General features: G+C 53.0%; 1 protein-coding gene across 1 annotated transcript in view; it reads right to left on the bottom strand.

Moving 5' to 3' along the window:
• Nucleotides 1–3127: 3127 nt before the first annotated feature.
• Nucleotides 3128–23542, bottom strand: part of LOC144578728 (uncharacterized) — a 63817-nt gene continuing 43402 nt past the window's right edge. The window contains exons 3-5 of the mRNA XM_078346298.1: nt 9459–9503; nt 7604–7742; nt 3128–3300 (exon numbers count right to left, since the gene is read on the bottom strand). Of these exons, the coding sequence (XP_078202424.1) occupies nt 3257–3300; nt 7604–7742; nt 9459–9503 (228 nt within the window). The 3' untranslated portion in view covers nt 3128–3256. The remainder of the gene's footprint in view (nt 3301–7603; nt 7743–9458; nt 9504–23542) is intronic.

Below are 23542 nucleotides of genomic sequence, written 5' to 3'. Positions count from 1 at the left end.
GGGGATCAGTACAGCGTGACACTGAAGGAGAGCTGGCTCCTTGAAGGAAAAAAAAGTGTTGGCCCCAGAGGTGAGAAAGGGTTGCTGGCGGGCAGAGAGCGCTGTCCAGAGCACACAGCACGTGCACCTTGATCATTCCCTCCCAATTCTCTTCCTGCTCCTAGTTCGGTCCCTGACTCTTCTTCTCAGTGCTGTCACTGTCCCCTGTCCTGGGACCCGGGTAGGGGATGGGAGGGGAGGTCTGCACGTTGCTGAGCCTTGTGGAAAGGTGACCGTGGACTCTGGGAGGATGATCTCATTGCTTTCTGAAGGAGGCCTCAAGCTGAGATGCTAACAATAGCCAAGCACGATGCCGGCCTGATTGGAGAAGCTAAAAAAAGCAGCTCGTTCCAAAGCTTCATCAGGGAAGAGAAGGGCCACGAAGGCAGGTTTGCAGGGCTTTGGGGAAGATGGGGAGAGGGATGCAGAGGGATGGACTGAGTGGCCTGAGTCTCAGCACAGCTGTGGCATGGATTGCCTCCGTGTCTAGGAATACCAGGTCTGCCAGGCACCACCCACCTACCCCCAAGTTTGTACCGGGCACTTGGGAAGACCTTCAGCCCTACTGGGCCACCCCCTGAGCACCCTGTCCTCCCACATTGGAAGGTCTTCTTCCTGGAGCTTGACCTGCCCTTGGGGGGAGAAAAAAATGTCCCACATCCACCAAGAGCCCACAACATGCTGGCCTGGGTGAGCACTCTTCATGTCTCATACCATGAAACTTTTGCCACAGCCCTGCCCATTTTACCGATGAGGAAACTGACGCTCAGGGAAATCAAGCTGGCAGACTTCCTCTGAAACTTCCTCTGGACACCTGGAGGGACATCTTGTTCTGCTGCCGGGAGTCCTGGCCAACGTGTTCACACCCCCTCTGACCTCTCTGTGCCCTTGACGCTTTTGAGCCTCGTGGCCTGGCTCCCACCAACATCTTCTGTGTCCTCCGCCATTCCCCAACGACAGCTGAGATGAGCTGAGTGTGGCAAATGACACCTTCAAGGCCAGGGAGGAGCACAACATGCCCATGGCCACATAGCCAGTAACAGGCAGAATGGGCTGGAACCATGTCACCTGCCTTCTGGCTTCTTCCTTACACTATAGCACAGCAGAGGCCTCATCAGAGGCGAGGCTGGACAGGCCAGCTAAAGGAGGGTGCTTGGACCCTGCCCTATGACTGCCAGCACCATGCCCAGCTTTCTATCAGCCTGGAGAGAAATAGCGAGGACTGAGCTGATCTGCACTGAAAAGGCAAAGTTACAAATAAAGAACCACTTCAAGCCGGACGACTGGAAACAGCTTCGTTGCCATCTGTCGCAAATGCCACCACATTCTTCGTAACCCCCGATGACATTTTCCTCTTCATTTTCAGCTTCACAAAGAGAATGCAGCCTCGCCTCTCAGCGGTAGCGTGTTCTGCTGTGAGATGTGAGGATCACAATCAAATCAAGACTCCTGCTACTGCATCTTGAAGGTAATGATGCTGTCGCTCCTGGCTGGAACCACAGGGATGGTGATGAGCGAACAGCCAGCAGAGTGGAGAGGCCACACTGATACAGATAAGGCTCCATCACCATCGCAGCCCAGGGCCAGGCAAAACTGACTTCCTGTCCTCCAGCCAAGGCCTCTGAGATTGGTACTGGGAGGTTGCACAGGGCAAGCAAATCACTCGGGCCTTGGAGCAGGATCCCTGGCTGTGAGAACCCAAAAGTCATAGCCTTTAAAATGAAGACAGAACTGTATTTATTGCTATAATAATGTGGCATAACAAACTACCCAAAATACAGGAGCTTCAAATATGTGTTTCTTTGGCTCACAGTTCAGCTGTTTGGGCTGGGCTCTGCATTGCGATTCTTCTGGTCTTGGCCAGGCTCACCCACATGTCTGGTGGGCAGCCAGCTGCTGGCAATGAGGCTGAGTGCTGCTCACCCTCCCAGGCTGAGCTGGGTGTGTCCTCATGGCAATGGCAGAGGTACAGGACAGCAAGCAGAGGGTACACAGCCCCCTGAGACCCAGCTCAAGACGGGCCATGGCCACTTCCACTTTGTCCTGTTGACCAACATGGATCACAGGGCCACGCCCAGAGTGAGAGGTGGGCAGGCCAACCCAGCCCCAGGGGAAATGGGCAGTTCCAGGGAAAGTGGAAGAGCGGGGCCATCACCACAACCTAGCACCAGTGCCTGCCCCCAGGGCTACAAGTCTGGAGGATTAAGTGAATGAAGGGTCATGAAACACTTTGTGAACAAGCACAGAGGCCTCCTGCATCCAGTCAGGAACAGAGGCTGCCTTGGTGAGCCCAGGTGCCATCTCTGCACCACATCCCAGCCTTCAGCCTCTGGCCCTCTGCACCGGCCTTCACAGAAGAGTCGGCCTGCTCTTGCTGAAACACAATTCTGAGCACACTATTCCCCTGCTTCAAGCTTGCCCATGGCTCCCCACTGCCCACAGGGCCTCTCTGATCCATCCTGGGCTTGCCTCTCAGGCCTTGATGCCCCCATTTATCCCCCACCTCAAGGCAACACCAGCAGAACGAACCTATGCTCTCTCCTGTCCCTGGACCTTTGCACTGGCAGTTCCCTTTGCCTGGAACATGGAATGTTTGCCTCCTAGTCTTTTTTTTTTTTAACTCTATCACCCAGTCTGGAGTGCAGTGGTATAATCTCAGCTCACTGCAACCTCCACCTCCTGGGTTAGAACAATTCTCCTACCTCAGCCTCTGGAGTAGGTGTGATTATAGGTACCCACTACCGTGTCTGGCTAGTTTTTGTATTTTTAGTAGAGACAGAGTTTCACCATGTTGGCCAGGTTGGTCTTGAACTCCTGACCTCAGGTGATTCACCTGCCTCAGCCTCCCAAAGTGCTGGGATTCCAGGCATGAGCCACTGCCCCTGGCCAGCCTCCTATTATTTCTGTACCTAATGCTCAGGCCCCTGCAGCCTTCCTTGATCCTCCATCCAGGGCCAGGTGCCTCCTCTTGGCTTTCACCACTCAGGGGCTTCCCTGTGTCTGCCATGGGCCCCACTATGGAATTGCTTACTCTGTCTCTGGAAGGCCAGAATATTGTCAGATCCTCCTCCAAGCTCCCACTGCCCACACAGGGCCTGGCACACAATTAGTGCCTAATAAATGTTCCTTTCACCTTACCCTGTCTGATCTTTGAAGCTCTGGGTGAGGACAGCATTATAAGCTTGAGAAGCAGGAGGAGGCTTAGAGATGGGCTGATTTACAGATGGGGAAACTGAGGTCCAGAGAAGGTGAGGAGCTTGCCTAGGGACACAGAGAAAAGTTGTTCATTCATTCATTCAACAAATTTTTATTATGTACCTACTATTTGCTAGGGAATATAGAAAATATGGAAACCCCTGCCCATGTGGAGTCCACAGTCATCAAACAAGTCAAGAAAAAAAGCAAATATAAAATTGCAATTGAGACATGCTACAAAGAGAATTACTCAGGGCTGGGAAAGCCTTCCTGGTAGAGGCTGCCAAGGGCCTGCCCAGTGCCCCTCCTTCCCTCTTCCTTAGAAACTCACTCTGCCAGCCAAGTGAGGCGGCTCACTCTTATAATCCCAGCACTTTGGGATGCCAAGGCAGGTAGATCAGCTGAGGTCAGAAGTTTGAGACCAACCTGTCCAACATGAAGAAACTCTGTCTCTACTAAAAACACCAAAAAATTAACCAAGCACTTGCCTATAATCTCATACTCCCATACTCGGAGGCCAAGGCAGGAGAACTGCTTGAACCTGGGAGGTAGAGGCTGCAGTGAGCCAAGATCTTGCCACTGCACTCCAGCTGGGTGAGAGTGAGACTCTGTCTCAAGAGGAAGGAAGAAGGAAGGGAGGGAGGGACTCTGCCTTCACTGAGGTCATACAGAGCCCAACTGAAGACTTACATCCCAGCCTTCCTTGCAGCCAGGACCAACGGAAATCATCAATGTTGATTCCAGATGGTAAAGGAGCTGGCTCCCCTAAGAGAGATGATACTTTCAGCCCTTTCTCTTTTCTTCTTGCCTGGAACACAGGCAAGATGGAGCTCCTGCAGCCACCTTGTGATCATGAGGTGACCTGAGTAGAGGAAGAACAGAAGAAGCCTGCATCCTCGTTGCCTCTGTGGGCTCACCAACCCAGCCCCAAACCGCTGACCCCCCGAGTCCCTTCATGGGTGATAGGGTTGCTGCTGTGATCCCAAAGCAGGGTTTCCTGCTTTGCCTGAGCCTCTGAGGCTGAGCTTCTGCTCCCAACAGCTTAATGCAGTTCACACCAACACAGCCTATGGGAAGAGGCTTTGACCGGGAGGGACATCAGGGAGGGCTTCCTTAAGAAGTGAGCTTTGAGCAGAGAGATGAATAATGAGTAAGAGTGACAGGGATGGGCAGGAGGGAAGGGCAACCCAGACAGAAGGAACGGTATCTGCCAAGGTTGTATAGAAGGTCTAGGCCCAACCTAAGTGTGAAGTGATAGGCAGCGGCTGTGTCTGCAGCTTGCAGGCAAGAGGAATAGAAGGGAGAGGAGCAACCAGAGAGGCAGGTGAGGCTGAGAGGCCCGAGTGTGACCTTGATCACGTTGGGGTCACCACCAGACGTCAGCCACTGTGTGCTGAAGTCTGACCCACAGACCCTGACTCAACCACGGATGAGTGAAGGCACTCTCACACCATTACACTGATTCAAGTGGGCTAGGGATGACTGCCAGCTGCTTTCAGAAGGCAAAATGCAACCAATAGACCAAAACCCTCTGTCCATCTACACATGTATTCATAACAGAGGTTCTAAGTCAACACACGTGGATAATTAACATGGTTAAAAGGGTGGTTACATGAATGATAATAGCTTTAGGTTCCGGACCCAGAGTAAATACTATTAACAGGTAATTCACCTGTGATCTCCCAGAAAGGACCATCAGCACAAAGTTTACATGAGTAGAGTTAAAGACAAAGGAATATGGGGTAAACAGACTTAACTGGGAAAGCCTCGTCCCTATCTTCTCCCTAACTTAATGGACCTGCCGCCTTCAGCCTGCCCCAATAAAACCTTCCCGCCTTCCACAAGGTTTGACATTACAATTTATATTTCCCAATAGTTAATATTTTTCCAGCCACCCCGAGTGAACAGCAACACCTGAGGACCATGGTAGGGGCGACTCCAGACCCCGAGGCTGATGCCGTCTCCCCCTAACACAAGGTTTGACCACACCCAGAGATTTGACAGCTGCCACAGCAGGCGGCCGCAGGGGCTGCCGACCTCTCTGTGTCCTTGTCACTCTGGCTGGCTGTTGTGCCACGTGGTATAGTCGGAGCAGGTGGGGTCACAGCAGCAACCTCGGGCCTGGACCGTCCTCATGTTCACGTGCTGGGCAAGGTGAACAGGGCGGGCAGGGCTCTTGTTCCAAGCCACAGTACCAGGACATGCCCATGGCTTTCCCATGTTCACATCCCTGGGAGGCAGGGCCAGCTGAGAACATCAAGGCAGGTTGGTCTGCCCGGGGCCACCTGGCCACAAACAGATCGCAGGATGCCCAAGCCTCCAGGGCATGTTCCTGCACAGGTGCCTCTGAAACAGGCCTTGGTCAAAGCCTCAGCCCTTGCTGGGTATCCTAGAAGGCCTGCTCCAGAGGGTGGGGCTGGAGCAGCCAGAGCCCTGGTCAGGGACAGATAAAGGTCTTAGTGACCCGCAAAGACCACCTGCATGCTTCTACACCTGCTCCTGGTGTAGAAGGCCCTCTGTCTCCCTTTGGGGGCCTTCAAGGTGGTGCCGTTGCTCCTGGTGACATCCTGCAGCCCCTCATGTCCGCACTTGGTGCCTGGGGTATGGTTTCACAGAACTACGGCTGTGACCTCAGGTGTCCCTCATGTTGGGCTCCAGGAAGGCCAGGCTTTGTTGCTGAGATTCTGGGAGCAGCTTCTCAAATAGGCAGCTTTTCCAGAACCGGGGGTAAAGAGGAAGAGGAGGAGGAAGGATGAGAGAGAGAAGGAGGGAGGAGGGGACCAGGAGCTGAACAGTGTGAAGATGAAACGACCGAAGGATGGGCCGAAAGGACCACGCCACTCTGGAACAACTGTCCTATCTGTGGCTTCCTGATGGGTAGTCCATGCAGGATGGGGTTGCTGTGGTGAAAGGGCAGGGTGCTGAGCCGGCAGGGGCTTGTGAAGGGAACTGCAAAGCAAAAGAGGATGGAGCCCCCGGTGGGAGCTGGGTGGAGACGCCCATCCTGCCCTCCAGGTCCACAGTGCCCTCCCCAGCCCCCAGGATGTGTGGGGTGCCCTGCCATTGCACCACTGCCTGTCCCCAGAGCTGGGAGCGCTGAGAAGCCCACTTCCCAAGACAGAGCCCCGCAGTACCCAGTCACAGGCCCTGTGGAGTTCAAAAGCCTCCCAGGCAATTTACCAGAGCCTGTAGCCAGCTAATAAGTGGGCGACTGGTTCCTTCGTTCAAACGTTATCTTTAGACAAGAGCATTTATCAAGTTTAATTAACGTGTCACGGATTGCAGTGTGAGAGATGGCAGTGTGAAAGCAGCCCTGATAATACTAATTTTTCTACATTAGTGCCAACTCGGCACTGGGTCCTGAGCAGGAAATAGACCGTCAATGCTAACGCCACCAAAAAAACACAGACTTCCCACCCTGAATCAAATTAAATGGTCACGGACGCCTGAGTGGCGTGCAAGAAGCAGAGGTGGGGAGCCCGAGGCTCTGGCTGGGAAGCCAGGCTGCACCCTGTGGGCTGGGCACCTCCCACCTAGATCCCACCTGCAGCAGAATCTTCGAGGTAGGCTGTCCTTTCCCCAACTTTACAGCAGTAGATGCTGGGGTCTGGGAGGCCCTGGGAGTCACCCAGGCCACACGGTTCAGTAGAGTCTGGTACAGAGATCCGTTCTTCCTCCATCTCACCAACCCCCCAGGCACATGCAACTGCTCAGTCAGTGAACACTCACCCAGTGGCACATGCAAACCCGGCCCCTCTGTCTGCCTCCCTGGTATGGCATGGAGCTCGGGACCCCACACCCCCTGCACCTCCATTGCTGCCCATGGGTCTCACCTCCTGAGATGCTCTCCTTGTTCTGAAAGCCATTCTCCCACACTGGGCCGTGCCCCGACCCTTTCATGTCCCCAAAGTTCCCAGTCAGGGCTACTTACTATGCCACAGACCAAGGATGAGCTTGACAGAGGGAACCAATGGCGTGGCCGGCAAAGCCCAGACCGAAGGGAGCTGGAACCATCAGCCATGGTGCCCACCAGCCGGCATGCACTGCTCCCCGTGGGGACTTCAAAGCTGGGCTCCCCACCTTCCTGGGCTCTTCTCCCCGCCTACTGCTGACACTCAGTGCTCAGAGCATGAACTTGATTGGGGCCCGAAATACAAGTCTGAAGCTCCGCAGAAGCCACTGCACCAGGCTCCCCACTCTTGCTGGCATCTGGGAAGTGACGCCAGGGCTCCAAAGGAGTTACAAAATCTTCAGACTCCCTGTATGTGGTGGGTTCGGGAACATGCCCCCACAAACACACTAAGTTCCCCTTTCTCCTGGAACTCGGGTCCCAGCAGAGACCCCTCTGTAGGTCTCAGGTGTCACCCACCTCTGTGTGTACAGACAGCCTCCAGGAAGTCCAGGTCACAGCCTGCAGCATGCCAGGAGCATTGGGCAGGGATTGGGAGCAGGTGCTGTCCTGGCACCACTATAGCTTTACGGGGCACTTTGCACCTCAGTTTCCTCATCTGTAGGATAAGGAGAAAAAGGAGTGACCCTGGGCCCTGGATTCTGCAGGTCTCAGCATTTCTTTGTTTTTTTGACGGAGTTTCACTCTTGATACCCAGGCTGGAGGGCAATGGCGCCATCTCGGCTCACCGCAATCTCTGCCTCCTGGGTTCAGGCAATTCTCCTGCCTCAGCCTCCTGAGTAGCTGGGATTACAGGCACACGCCACCATGCCCAGCTAATTTTTTGTATTTTTAGTAGTGATGGGGTTTCACCATGTTGACCAGGATGGTCTTGATCACTTGACCCCGTGATTCACCTGCCTCGGCCTCCCAAAGTGCTGGGATTACAGGCGTGAGCCACCGTGCCCAGCAGGTCTCAGCATTTCTAAGTAATTGTCTGGGACCAGCTCTTTCTAAGCCCCGGGTCAAACCTTAGGGAGCAGAGAAAACATAAGCTGATGTTCTCATCCAGCCACTTGCCACAAGGGCTAGCAAGGAGACCTTTGTTCTTCAGGTCTGGGGCCTGAATCAAGGAATGAATGTAGAAGCGAATCCTTCCTCGGGGGTGCAACTCGCCGCCCTGAAGCCTGGAGTCATCCCTAACACTCCCTGGAGCTTCCAGCCTGGGGACTCCTGGGAGGTTTTCTGCAGCCTCCTTGGGTCTCTCTAACCCTTCCTATTCTCCCTGAAACTCAGCTGGTCTCTGTCCCTCTGGGAAATTGGTGACAAGAGCACCTCCCCTTTGCTTTACCTGGAGGTACCACCTAATGGCTTAGGATGCCATCAGGGTTACGTGATTCCTTGATAAATCCTGGTCCCATCTCATTTGCATAGTCTCCACTGCACTGCATGCTGGACTGCTGAGAAATGCTGAGTGTATGATAAAATTATCTTGTTTGCTAAGAAGAACGATGGCAAGGAAAACCTGGCTCCCTGACTAAGTGGAAAACAGCTTGGGGCATTCTGAAGTAGCAAGACAGTATATGTACATCATACACTGGTGAAAACAATTCTTTCAGCACTGGATATGTGACCTGCCCCCGTGGCTCCCTCATGGAGAATGCTTTCTAGTCTGTCCGTGATCAGTGATAAGGGGGCGCCAGCTGCCTACCTAGTTTATCTTGGTTCTATGAGAAAACACAGAACACCTGTTAGTTAATAATAATCACCTGTTCAGAGAGACTATGTGGGTCAGAATCTGCTTGAGGCTCTCAGCCCGTAATGTGTCAGCCCCTGAAGCTGTCAGCTCAGCAGGCTGTTGGCCCTGATAGTCCCACTTTGCTGTTCTGAGTGTCTGCTTCTTAACGCCTTCAGTGCTGCCTGGGTGGGGGTCTCTACAGTCTAGCTGGTCTTGGTACCGGACAATTCTGGCTCAGGGGCAGGAGAAGATGCTCGCACAATCACATCAGCTAAGACCCCATCACCTCGGGCCTGGGCATTGCAGAGCCCCTCACTGGACTATAGTTGCTACCTCCAATCTCTCCTCCGAGCTGCAGCCCCCAGCCCCCTGGCACCCTCCAGGGGCACCTCACTGCCCATGGGAAGCTCTCTCTCCCTGAATAGGTTTAGCTACATAACACAAAAACCTCAAATAAGAGGAGCTTAAATGAAATGATGCCATTCCCCATCCTTAAAAACTCAGAATTAGGCCCTTGAGTACTGGAGTGATGGCTGGTCCTTTATCCAGGACAGTGGTATACCATTCTCAACGTATGTCTTCCGTCCTCAAAGTCACCTCATGATCCAGGATGGCTGCTGAAGCTCCAGCCGAAACATCCTCCTTGCAGATTGGAAGAAAGAGGAAAAGCAGACAGTTAACAAGGGCCCCTTCCCCCGCTGAACTAGTTTCCTTTAATCATCAAGGCTGCTTATCTTAGGCAAAACCTCATCCTGAGGCTACACCTATCTGTAAAGAGAGCTGGCAAAGGCAGTGCTTTATTTCCAAAGCTCTGGGCCTGTTTGACCCCTGAAGAATGGGAGAGTGGGTACTTGGGGGGGACATCTGGCAACCTTAGCCACATCACCCTTCAGAACAAAGTTTCTATCCCACCTCCTCCAGGAGGCCCTGGAGGCTCAGAAGAGGGTTAAGATGAGAAGTCAAACATGTTTGGGGGTCTCTAGCAGGAAAAGGGGGGCCCATGTGATAAAAGTGGGTCCCAAACTTTGGCATGCATCAGAATCCCCTAGAGGACTTGCTGTGAAACAGATTGCCCACCCCACCCAGAATTCACTGGGCCTGGGGTGGGGCCCTAAAATTTGCATTTCTAGCAAGTTTCCAGCTGATGCATGCTAGCTCAGGAACCCCACTTTGGGAACCACCACGGTAACAAGAAAAGGCCATGTTAGACAGAACGCAGTGGCTCACACCTGTAATCTCAACACTTTGGGAAGCTGAGGCAGGCAGATCACAAGGTCAGGAGTTCGAGACCAGCTTGATCAACATGAAGAAACCCCATCTCTACTAAAAATACAAAAATTAGACAGGCATGGTGGTGTGTGCCTGTAATCCCAGCTACTCAAGAGGCTGAGGCAACAGAATCACTTGAACCCGGGAGGCAGAGGTTGCAGTGAGCCAAGATCGTGCCACTGCACTCCAGCCTGGGTGACAGAGTGACACTCCATCTCAGGAAAGAAGTCTGTGCTGGTCTAGCAGGAAGGGTGTGGACACTGGGGTTTTCCTATTGTTATGAGTAAAACACAGATGGACCGAACTTGACAATTTGCAGGACAATTTCCATTTCACCTCTGTCTCTGCCGCCCTGTGGCATTACTTTTCATTGTATTTGCCCAAAGATATTGCGCGGCTTGCCCCAGGCCTCGTGGCTTGCTCAGCAAGTGGCTGGAATCCAACTGAGTCCAGACTTTGTACTTTTTCCCATGCATCTTCACTCCTGCCTTCACTCAGCCCACACTTTTGCCACTTTCCCTAAGCACCTACTGTGTGCTGGGCCCTGGCTCACACATCACACGTGTAGACCCTCATGGAAGGGTCACGTGGAACTACACAGACCCAAATGCCCCAATGGTCTGTCCCATTATCTTTTTTTTTACAAAAGGGGAAGCCGAGGCTGGGGCCAGCCACGCTGGAGTCAGGACTTGAACCCACGTCACTCGGCCCCAGCGCTCAGGTCACCCTGAGCCTCTACCTTCTTCCCAGAAGCACTGGAGAGCTGAAGCCCCTGGAAGGTGTCACAGCCCATGGAGCCCCCGGTGGGTGTCAGAAAAAGAAGACCCGAGGTTAATTGGGTCCCTAGGGCCTCTGCGTGGCCCAGGCGTGCCTTCCCAGTGCAGAAGGCTTTGTTTGTGGTCCTCTGCCAACAGTCTTTCAACCACCTACTTCCCCCGCTTTTAGCTTGCTTCACCCAGGTCTTTGAGTTAATTATTCCCAGGCAGAAAATTACTTCTAACACTCGGAAACAAGTCATGTCAGATGGCAGATCTCATTATCAGCATTGTCCACGTTTCTCTGGGAGGGTAGGGGAGACTTTCTCAGGCACGGGAGCTTAACGATGAGAAACAGTAGAACAGAGCTGTGGTTGGCATAGACGTCAGTGAATGGCAGCTCCTGCAGGGGAGGAGGCCAGAAAGCCAGTGGCTGGGGTGGGGAGGTTCAGAGCCCAGCTGCCATGACCTTCCTCCAGCAGGATTGGGGGCAGAAACCCTTGGGGCCCACGCCTGACATAGAGTCCCTTTGTGGGTTGAACAGCCTACCCCAAGGGTTCCTGTCCCCCCAGAAGCTCAGACTGTGACTTTATCTGGAAATAGGGTCTTTGCAGATGGGATTGGTGATCTCTAGAGCATCTTGCATTTAGGGTGGGTTCTAAGTCCAATGACTGGTGTCCTGACAAGAAGAGGAAAAAAGACGCAGACAAACGAAAAAGGTGGCCTTGTGAAGACGGGAGAGATGGGAGTGAGGTGTCCCAGACGAGGACTGCCTGGAGTCAGCAGAGGTGGAAGAGGCAGGGAGGCTCCCCCGCTCCAGCAGACAGACTACACATCCATTGTTTTCTTGGTTTTGTTTTTAATTTACTTTACGTTCTGAGATACACGTGAGGAACGTGCAGGTGTGTTACGCAGGTATACATGTGCCATGGTGGTTTGCTGCACCTGTCAACTTGTCATGTAGGTTTTAAGCCCCGCACGCTTTAGGTGTTTGTCCTGATGCTCTCCCTCCCCTTTACCCTTGCAAATGAATAAATGTAATCCACCACATAAACAGAACCATTGACAAAAGCACATGATTATCTCAATAGATGCAGAAAGCGGCTTCGAGAAAATTCAACACCGCTTCATGCTAAAAACTCTCAATAAACTAGATATTGATGATATCTCAAAATAATAAGAGCTATTTACGACAAACCCACAGCAATATCATACTGACTGGGCAAAAGCTGGAAGCATTCCTTTTGAAAACTGGCACAAGACAAGGATGCCCTCTCTCACCACTCCTACTCAACATAGTACTGGAAGTTCTAAACAGCCATTGTTTTAAGGCCTAGGTGTGTGCTCATCTGTGACTGCAGCCCCAGGACACTTCTAGAGTCTTGCCCAGTGAGGACCCTCCTGGGGGAACAATGCTCTGTCCCACCTGCCACCAGTGGCCTCCCATCTCTGCCTCCTCCCCAGCAGCCTCCTGAGACTCCATGTGGGCAGCCCTCGGCAGCCTTCCCTTTCCTCACCATTTCTCCCGCCCACTCTCTGCTCACAAATTCCAGTGTCCCTCTCCAGCCTCAAACTCAACACCCCACCCACTGATCCAGCAGACCCCCAGTGTCGCTCCTGAAACCCAGCCTTCCCCACCTCCTCCTCCCCTTCCCGCTCCAGTTCCCACACTTCTCATCCTGCTGCTGCCACTGTCATCTGTCCCTCTTGCAGTATTAAGGTGTTCGGCAGCTTCCCCCGGCCAGGCCCCGAGGATACCCCAGTTAACAAACACAGGTCCTAGGGGAAGGTGGTGGCAAATTCTAAACAGCCTTTAGGCACCAGCTGCTCCCAAAAGCCTTCCTGCTCCCTGAGTGGGTCAGGGACTTCACCAGCCCCTGTATGTTCAGTCACACCGTGTGGCTGCTCAGGGCTGGTGGGGTGCTCAGGAAACTCATGTAGACCCGGTTCCTTCTAGCTTCCTGCTCTACCACCCGCAAGAGTGTCTCTCTCTTCTGGTCAGAAGATAGCTGCTGTGCATCCAAACATCGCATCCACATCCCAGGCAGAAGGAAGAGAAAAGCTAAAGGCTGAAAATTGCAAACCATCTCCTTGGAAGGCTTTGTCTTTTTATTAGAATACAGAGGCTCTCTCCAAGGAGTTCTACCCACCTTTCACTGGCCAGAGCTCACGTACAGGGTTGCATGTGTCTGGCTGTAAGGGAACCTGGGAATTTGAAAGGTTTGTTTTCCAGTCTCTACATTACAGGGAGGTAAGGAAGGGGACTGAACTAAGTTCATTAAAAGCCACCACCTCTGGTTCAAGCCTCCCGTCACGGCTCTTGGAAGGCTGATGTGGACACCTTCCTGTCCCCACGTGCCCTCACCCCTCTCAAACCCAGCTTCTTTCCACCTCCAGCCCTTCGATGCCTCTCTTCCTGCTTCCTGCCTGCACTTCCCTTCCCCTGCTCACTGTACAAACCTAAAGCATCACTCAAGACTCAGCTAAAATGCCACATTCTCGCCCCAAGGTGGACCCCCACTGCTGGCCACCTGCACATCTCTTCCCCACCCACTGTGATGCTGTGTCCACTGCTTGCTTTCCCACTGGATGAGCCCCTTGCAGAGTGCAGGAACCACGTCTGGCTTAGCTGTGTCCACAGCAGCCCAGAGTGGCCTCGGGGAGCACCTGCTGAACTGAGCCGCTGATGGGGGCTGAGTCAGAGCCAGAAGAGAAGGCGCCATTTCCTCCTCCATCCTGATGCTCAAGGAAGCAGGGAGGGAGGGAACGGCCGCAGGAGGTCTGCTTGTGTTTTAATCTCGGAAACGAACAAGGATGGGCTCTCATTAATCATCAGAGACAGGGACAGACACCGCTGTTTGTTTCCAGTAATAATGGACATCCAATAATAACAGGAAATTGGTGCTGATGGCTCCTCTCCTCCTGTCACAAGCAACAAGCAGGCTGGAAGGACCTCAGTCACCTCTCATGGAGCAAACGGGGAAACTGATTCTCCAGAAGGTAAGTGACCCACTATACATCACTCAGCAATCAGTGCACAGCTGGGAGTACCTCATTTCTGAGGCTAGGACCAAGGTCGAGAGTGGGGCAGGAGGGTGAGGGGCAAGGACCTGTGTAACCTCCTGCTTCCTAGAGAGCCTGGAAATGTGAAACCTGCTTTCAATCACTCTGTGGGGTCCTGTTTCAAGACCGCTTCCCAAAGGACAAAACAAAGATATGGTCAGTGTCACAGGCTCCAAGCATCATCGGTTCTCTCTTCACCCCCACGATGGCCCCCAGGCAGAGCCACCAGCGGCTCTCCTGTGCGAAGCTGCAAGCCCTTAACAGCTCCCCGCCATCACTCCCTACCGCCCCTACCCAGCCAGACCACAGCTCCCCTCCTCATGCAGGGGCTGCGGTGATCTCAGCACGTCCATCCTGTCACACCCCTGAGCCAGCTCTACTCCAGCCCCACTCCCTAGAGATCCTACGTGACACTCACCCCGCAGCGCCCCTCACGTGGCTCCAGGCACACTGCAGCCTCAGGGTCTCTGCTGGAGCTGTTCCCGCTGCCTGGACACTTGTACCCAGACGTTGGGTGTTGGCAGGTCCCCTCCCTCACCTCCTGCAGGTCTCTGCTCAGCTCCACCAGCACCCTGGTGCTCCCCACTTATCACCTGCATCATGTTTCTTTCCAGAACCCATTTCCACCCCACCTTCTGTATGCTTTATAAAAACATGTGCTTGTATGCGGAGTCGTCTAATTCCCCCACTAGATTAGCAGCTCCCCAGGGCAGGGCGCTCTGCTTATCCTGATCTCAGACTTCCCTCAGGCCCCCAGAACAGTTCCTGGCACCAAGTGGCCACCTACATCTTTGCTGACCCAATGAAGAAGGAGATGAGGGGAGGATGCCTTTTGGAGAGTGAGGGCTTGTAGCCCTGAGTATGGTAGTTGCTGGAACCTCTAAGAGCCTGGCCAGCAAGCCCGGAGGCTGCCTGGAGGAGAGGGTTTTAGGGGAGGCTGGTGTGGAGCACACAGAGCCTGCCAAGTGGGGCTGTCAGTGCCTTGTGAGGTCAGCGAGGAGGAGGGCGTGGCGCGTGGCCACAGGGAAGCAGCTGGCCTCTGCTGGGCATGAGCTTTGGTCACACCTGTGTGAAGGGCTGCACAGTTAATCCCTAAGACAGCTGCACAAAGGATGCACTGTTACTGCTTCCCTCCTACAGATGGGGAAACTGAGGCCCAGAGAGGCCAGGCTCCCAGGTAACGACGTCTTCAAGGTCACCCAGATAATGAGTGGACCAGGATTCAAATCCTTGTGAGCCCCGACTCCTCACAGCAACTTCTTTCTCATAATAGATAGCACATTCAGTAGGGTTTAGGCCAAAAAGTCACAATTTTGCTGGCAAAGAACATCCACAAATTGTGGATATAATGAGGGTGTGGTGATAGAAAATGGAAACTCTAGGAAAAGAAAGGATGGAGAAGCCAGGTGCGGTGGCTCACACCTGTAATCTTAGCACTTTGGGAGGCTAAGGTGGTGCATCACGAGGTCAGGAGTTCAAGACCAGCCTGGCCAACATGGTGAAACCTTGTCTCTACTAAAAATACAAAAATTAGCTGGGCCTGGTGACTCGTGCCTGTAATTGCAGCTACTCAGGAGGCTGAGGCAGGAGAATCGCTTGAACTCGGGGACAGAGAATCTGCAGTGAGCCAAGATTGAACCACTGCCCTCCAGCCTGGCGACAGAGCATTCGTCTCAAAAAAAAAGAAAAGCAGGGCATTGTAACTGTCACAGTGGATGTGGAAGTTAAATAAAAAACACTCTGGACCAGGCATAGTGGCTCATACCTGTAATCCCAGCACTTTGGGAGGCCAAGGCAGGCAGATCACTTGAGGTCAGGAGTTTCAGATCACCCTGGCCAAGATGGCAAAAGCCCGTCTCTACTAAAAATACAAAAATTAGCCAGGTGTGGTGACACATGCCTGTAATGCCAGCCACTCGGGAGACTGAGGCAGGAGAATGGCTTGAACCCAAAAAGCAGAGTTTGCAGTGAACCAAGATCAAGCCACAACACTCCAGCCTGGGCGACAGAGTGAGATTCCATCTAAAATTAAAAAGGACCAAGGAAAAAGAGGGAGGGCAGAAAGCAGGGCAGGAAGGAGGAGAGGCTTACAGGGAATCGTAAACTGGCATTTATTACCTGAAAACAAAATTAGTTAGAAGCTGTATACCCGCCCTGCAGGCTATGGCAGGGGTCCACCATCGTCAGGGGCCACAAGAAAACCCACCCAATTGGAAGGAGGTGCCTCCCCAGGGGCCCACGCTTTGGCAGCAGGAGCCGGGTGGTCACCTTTGAGCCCTGTGGGCCGGGGCAAGACAGCTTCCCACCAGCACCCCACCACCATCACCATCTGACCTGGGCATTGAGTGAAGTTCATCTCCCCCTGTGTCCTGATGGGATCATTCCTCACGAGAAGCCGGGGATCCCATCACCCCTCTGCCTCATAAGAATTTGCATATCCCTCCCCCAGCAGCGCCCCCCTTGGCTCCTCTCCCTTTCCCTCCACGGCACCCCTCAATCTTCAGTCACCTGTCAACAAAACCACCCACAGCTTCAGACTCTCCTGGAGTTAAATCCAGCTTGTCCCCGAGGCCCCTGCCACCCCCGTAGGGTCTGCTCTCATCGGGCTGTTCCCTCTCCAACGCCCCACCGGCCATGACAGTCTCTTTGCCCCTTGTTTTCACTTCTATGCCCTTCTCCCTCCCTCCTGCCTAAGCACCCCACCCTCACCCAATTTAGTCTGTCAGACTGTGTCACCCAACACCCTCCCTGTGGCAGTTACAGCCCAGCCCAGGTCACACCGTCCCTCCATCGCTGTCACCTCCTCAATACTGCTCCTGGTATAATTCCTGGTGACTGCCATGGCCACAGACTGGATCCGCCAACAGCCTGGCCTCTGGGCTCCGGGGACTCCCTTTTCCCATACCTCTACCTAATCTCAGCCACCTACTCCCAGGGCCAGGAATGAATTCGAATCCCTAACAGCCAGCCTGGCAGGGGGTGGCTCTGCAGACAGGTGTTGCCGTCCAGGTATGCACCAACCCTGCGTTCGCACCCCCTATGCCTCGCCATCCGCAGCCACTGAAGCCCAGAGCTCCTGATGGGGGAAGCACTCGCTGCCAGCCCCACCTTTCCAGCTGGGCACACTCATGCCCCAGCCCCCACCATCTCTTGACCCCTCATTCCAAATGAGCACAGCAAGGTGAGTGGTGTTCGGAGCTTCACCCCTTTCTGACTACAGAGGAGTAGACGCAGCTGTGGCTGGGGTAGGCACCCAGAAGGGGGAATGTGGGCTGTGTGGCTGAGCCTCTTCACATGATGTGAAAGACTCAGCAACTGCAGACGCCACAGAGGGGCTCCTACACAGGTGTGTGAGCTGCAGTGTAGACATTTAACACCATCTCAAAAGAGAAAAGAGCCCAGTTTTCCATCCCAGCCGGCAATTCCTCTGCTGTGCTCCGGGCCAGGGGCTGCAGTCATCGGCAGAAGCTGGAGGGGAAGGAGAAACCCTGGAAGAATGGGAGCCAATCAGAGGGGCACCCCAAAAGTCACCCATGGCAAGTGTGCATCATTTTGCAAACACTAAGATGCGAATTTCAAAGAAAAACAAGAGAGAACACACACAAAGAGAAACTGGAAGCAAATATGCCAATACCCCAGAACAAATAGACGGCCAGGACCAAGCCTCCCAGGCGTGAGCGGGACAGAACAATGCCATGGCAACTGCGCTAGCAGCCGGCACCTGCTCCGAGGAGGAGGGGAGAACGGAGAGGGGATCTCGTAAGCAGAAGCCAGGCAAACAGCCCAACCCAGACCAAGTCAGCCAGAAGCAGAGGTGGCCTCCTGGTGGCTTCACACTGGAGAACAAATGTCTGAGGACATGAATTCCACAAAAGCAATGCTCCCAGAGGCGAGGACCTGGCAGAATGAGATGAAAAGGGAGATTTCCAACCCGAGGCAAGAAATGGGGGAAAATTCATCCTCGTGGACATAACAGATGAGACGTTGCAATAGGCCTCACCTCCCTCACGGGTTTACTCAAATATCCCTTCCCAGGAAGCCTCCCCGCCACCCTCCCCAGCACAGTCCTCGCTCCTCACAGCCCTTGTGGACACTGCGTATACTGGACGCACTAGTTATTTTGCCTCCAAGAGGGAGGCCTTCCCTGTCCTGCCATGCTCTTCCCCCAAATACCATCTTTGCCTGGCACATGGGCGGCCCTTGATAACTACTGAAAGACGAAATGGATGGATAGACACTGATGAATGTGGAATTACTGGTATAGAGGAAAACCTTGAGACAACCATAGTGATTGCAGTTGAAAAGACAGAAATGAGAGGGAATCTGAGCGCTTCCTAGACTTGGGGAATGGGCACAACCGAAGGATAATTGGCGTCCCTAATTCAGAGCCCCTGGTACGTGCTGCAAATGATGCAGTAAATACGGCAGATGAGAGAGAGGCCTGGGAAGGGAGGAGGCATTGGGTCCAAAATTAGAGCAAGCACTCCACCTTTCAGGAAGATATGCTAGAGTGCTCCACACAGATTTCTGAGCAAAGTTATGAATTTCAAGGAAAAAGAATCCTTCCAGCATTGAGGATAAATGCAAAAATCCTTTGCAAGGAGAACTTCCTGCCACAGGCTCTGCACAGCAAGCTTTGCTTCTTATGGCCATGAGGCACCAGGCTTTGAAGGAAAGAAAGCATGACTTGCAAAATTATTCACTTCCAGGTGCCACTTACTGTACGGTAAATAAACTGAACTGACAAAAAAACTCAGGGAGCACACACCCACACGCCCTTCTTGGGGAAAAAATATGTAAATAAACTACAATACAATCCAGCAACTAAAGAACTGATCGATGTCCAGTCCACATGAAGATACTAGTGGCTGGGCTCGGTGGCTCACGTCTGTAATCCCAATGCTTTGGAGGCTGAAGCGGATCAATCACTTGAGGTCAGGAGTTCCAGACCAGCCTGGTCAACATGGCAAAACCCATCTCTACTAAAAATACAAAACTTAGCCAGATGTGGTGGCGGGAGCCTGTAATCCCAGCTACTCAGGAGGCTGACACAGGAAAATCTCTTGAACCCGGAAGGCAGAGGTTGCAGCGAGCTGAGACACCACCACTGCACTCTGGCCTGGTCCACAGAGTGAGACTCGGTCTTTAAAAAGCAAACAAACAAAAGATACAACTAATAACAAACAATTTTAGGAATCATGGTTACAAAAATAATGTGAATATCTTAGATGAAGACTGGATTCACATTTTCTCCAGGGAGCTGGCAGACACTGCCTGAAACTGGAACAAGTCACTGAGCAAATACTGACCATCATTTTCATCCTTTAATGTTCTTCAGAAGATTTAAAAAAAAATTGTCAAGAGATCTTTGAAGAAATAGTTTGCTTGAAGTTTCACAATTGCTTCAAATTCTTCTTAATTTTACTTGAATGTGAAAATTAAATAAAATATGTTCCTTAATCATCTTTTTTTTTTTGAGATGGAGTCTTGCTCTGTTGCCCAAGCTGGAGTGCAGTGGTGTGATCTCAGTTCACTGCAACATCTGCCTCCCAAGTTCAAGCAATTCTCCTGCCTCAGCCTCCAGAGTAGCTGGGACTACAAGTGCCTGCCACCACACCCAGCTAATTTTTGTATTTTTAGTAGAGACAGGGTTTCACCATGTTGGCCAGGCTGGTCTCGAACTCCTGACCTTGTGATCCACCCACCTCAGCCTCCCAAAGTGCTGGGATTACAGGCATAAGCCATGGCACCCGGCCCATTAGTCATCTTTTATAGTGAAATAACATCATCAAAAAAGTCTCCCTCTTTCCCTTCATTTGTCCAGAGTGATGGTTACTTCCAGAGAACAGGATGTGGGTGCTTTCTGTACCCTCAATCTTGCTTTTTTTCCTCCCTTATTTGTGTCCTCTTTGCTGAGTGTGGTGCTCACTTGAGTGTCCAGATCTCTCCCTCAGGTACACAATAGGGTCACTCACCTCCTGGCCCCCTTGACGCTGGAGGCGGCTGTGTGGCTTGCTTTGGCATATGCATGTAGAAATGAGATGTGAGAACATGAGGGCTGTCACTTCAGAGGAGAGGCTTTAAAGTCACTGATACGTGGGTCTGTTTGTTACTGCAACATAACCTACATTATTCTGACTGATACATTGAGCGTGTATCATTTTTATTTTAAAAATAGTGTTTTTTTCCAATGAGAAGGAGGAGAGAGGGGGAGGCAGAAAAGGAGGGAAGGTGGGAAGGAAAAAGAAAATTGGAAGCAAATTACATGCCAAAATGTTCATGTAATTAATTTGTGAAGTGGAAACCTGCATCCTTGTTAGTCTTTGCAGTTTTCATATTTCTTTTCATTAGATATTCTTTTCATGAAATGAAATCAACAGTAATAGCTCAAGAGGCCAGTGCCACCTCAGCACAAAGTCCCCATGACAGAAAACCAAGTCCACCTGCTGGACCAAGCCTGCCACACTGACCAACAGCCACAGACCACTAGTGGCATCTGCAGGTGCTTGACACAGTCCTGGAAGAGAGAGGATGGACAGACCTCAGGCCTGAGCTCCTGGGCCCTGAAGCCATGCAAGTCACAGAATGGGATGTGAACCCAGCTGGGGACTTGGGGAGGACTCGGGGGAGAATCCTGCCCCTGCTCCCTCACCTGGGGAGTCTCCAGTTGCTTCTGTTCTAAATTAGCACAAACTTCATGGCTTCTTACAGCCCAAATTTATCCTCTTCCATTCTGGAGATCAGGAATCCAAAATCGGTTTCACACAGTTAAAGGCAGAGGACCTGGTGGCAGGGCTGTTTCCTCCTAGAGGCCGCAGGGGAGAATGCATTCCTCGCCCTTTCCAGCTTCTAGAGGCCCCTGTGTGCCTCGGCTCCTAGCCCCGCACCCCTCCGGCCTCTGCTTCCTCCCCTCTGACTCTGACCCTCCTGCGTCTCTCTTAAGGAGACCTGCCTTTGCAATCACGCTGGGCCCTCCAGACAATCCAGGCCAATCTCTCTATCTCCAGGACCTTGGCTGAATCCCACGTGCCAAGCCACTTTGACAATGGAAGGCTGAATGGCTGTGGGTTTGGGGTTGGGACATTTCAGGGTGTGGGGCATCATCCAGCTGACCACAGCTGTGGAGCCCAGGCGGGAAGAATGGCAAGGGCTGACCCTCAAGGGGAGACACTCAGCAAGCACACACCGTCTGTGCCCCACCCCTAACTCCCCCCAATGCAGTGCATGGGAACATGGCCAGGCTGCCCTGTGACCTGTGACCACTGGGAGAGGGCTTGGCCTTCACAGAAGCTGACCCTAAAGGCACAGAGGGCCTGCCCCCCACAGCCAGAGGCCAATTTTCAGGTCGATAAATTGGAGAGAGAACAGCTTGTGTCTCCAGCCTCGTGGGGAGGGCGCAGAGGACAGCCCAGCTCGGGGCTCTGTTTTCTTCACACGCTGGGGCTCCCAGAGACAGCCATGTGCAGAGAAGTACAGATAATAACTTCCGTGTCCTCGTTGACATGGGGAATACTGGCTTTAGTAGCGGGCACCTGGGTATTATTTGGGGTAACGTCTCACTCAAATGCACTCTTCTAGAAGAACTTTTCATGCAGAGGCATGTCAGTGAGGGGGTTGGCTTTTTATACTGAGGTTCTGGGAGATGTAATGGAACATTTAGGCAGGACTTGACCTACCCATCCCCCTGAGGTTCAACACCCCTCCCATGCCCTGCCCACCCCTGCCCTGCCCACACCTGGACACCGGGAGCCGACCTTCACACTAGGGCCAGCCCAGGCTCCTGCTGGGAAGGGAACCTGCCCTCACCCGTGGCTGCCTCACCAAGACTACCTCCACGCTAGGAGCCTCAGACCCATGGTTCCCCCACCTCGCAGAGCCGGTCTGCAGTTCAGAGCCAGCACAGCCCTGAGCCTGCTATTCTCCATCAGTTTGCAGACAGCCCGGCCAGCCCCTCCACCGTCACTCAGGGGACACTTGACTCTCAGGCCCCCTCCTGCAGCAAAGCTTTTAACCACCGGCATTTATGGAGAAAACGATTTCCTGATCAAATATTCATGGGCCTGCCAAGCCTAAAATAGGTCCAAAAGGAAGGAGGGCAATTTTTGTCCAGCACAAATGCTTGATGAGGTGACGTGAAACCTCATCTCCATGCTGTTCCTCTGCCCGTCCCCCATGCCACCAAAGGCCCTGAGACACTGAGCAGGGGGGCCTTACAAGGATGTGACCTGTGCAGCTACCCAGGGCCTGTGCAGTGCTCAGCCCTCTGTGGTTTGTAACAATTCTTTATTTATTTTTTGAGGCAGGGTCTCGCTCTGTTGCCCAGGCTAGAGTGCAATGATGCAAAATTGGCTCACTGCAGCCTCAACCTCCTGGGCTCCAGCAATCCTCCCACCTCAACCTCCAGAGTAGTGGGGACTACAGGTGCACATCACCACCCCTAGCTAATTTTTGTATGTTTTGCAGAGACGGGGGCGGTGGCAGCCTCCCTATGTTGCACAGGCTGGTCTTGAACTCCCAGCCTCAAGTGATCTGCCAGCCTCAGCCTCCAAAAGTGCTGGGATTACAGGCGTGAGCCACCACACCCAGCCTGCGACAATTCTGCAGCAAGAGGCCCGAACTTTCATGCCGATCCCACCCCACTCATGACGCAGTAGTCCTCGCTGTCCAGGAGATGCCTGCCCCTCCAGACTCTGTGACACAGATGCAGTCCTCTCAGACTGGGCAGAAGGAAGACGAGAACCATAGTCCTCAGGATGCTATCACCCCATTTATCATCCTTAACAGCCCTGCGAGATCAAAACAACATCCACAGATCAAAGGCCTTCATCCCTGTGTACTGGATGCCTGCTGTGCCCAGCAGGTGCCCACGTCAACCTGAAAGCTTCCAACAGTCTTGGAGTTGTGGGGATGGGGGAAATGAGGGGACAATGGAGGCTGAAGATGGGGGCCAGGCTCAGGTGGGTAACCGCAGTGACAAGTGCCTGGAATCTAGAGTGACGGGACCACTCTTGGTCGGTGGCTGCAAGCCTGGAGTCCTTCTGCACTCCTCCGTTTCATATACCCTGTGTCTAGTGGATCAGAAAATGTCTTTAGAATCCAGTCACTTGCAGCTGGGCGCGACAGCTCAAGCCTGTAATCCCAGCACTGACAAAAATGTGAAGAACCCGGCTCATGATTCGCTGCTGGTATGGATGTCTTGGGACTGACACGGTGGAAAAACAGCTTGGCGGTTTCTTAAAAAATCTAAACATAAGCTGGGCACGGCAGCTCACGCCTGTAATCCCAGCACTTTGAGAGGCCGAGGCGGGCAGATCACCTGAGGCCAGCAGTTGGAGTCCAGCCTGGCCAACATGGTGAAACCCCATCTCTACTATAAATACAAAATTAGCTGGGTATGGTGGGAGAACCTGTATTCCCAGCTACTCGGGAGGCTGAGGTAGGAGAATCACTTGAACCACGGAGGTGGAGGTTGCAGTGAGCTGAGAGGGCACTATTGCACTCCAGCCTGGGCAACAAAAGCAAAACTCCATTTTCCAAAAAAGAATCCAGTCACTTGAAACCCATGTTCCCTGGCCCAGCCAAGGTCCCCGCCCT

This window comes from Callithrix jacchus, chromosome 1 (genome assembly GCF_049354715.1).
Source record: "Callithrix jacchus isolate 240 chromosome 1, calJac240_pri, whole genome shotgun sequence".
Taxonomy (NCBI): Eukaryota; Metazoa; Chordata; class Mammalia; order Primates; family Cebidae; genus Callithrix; species Callithrix jacchus.
Note: the sequence above shows the minus strand (reverse complement) of the source record. Positions and strands in the feature narration are given on the sequence as shown.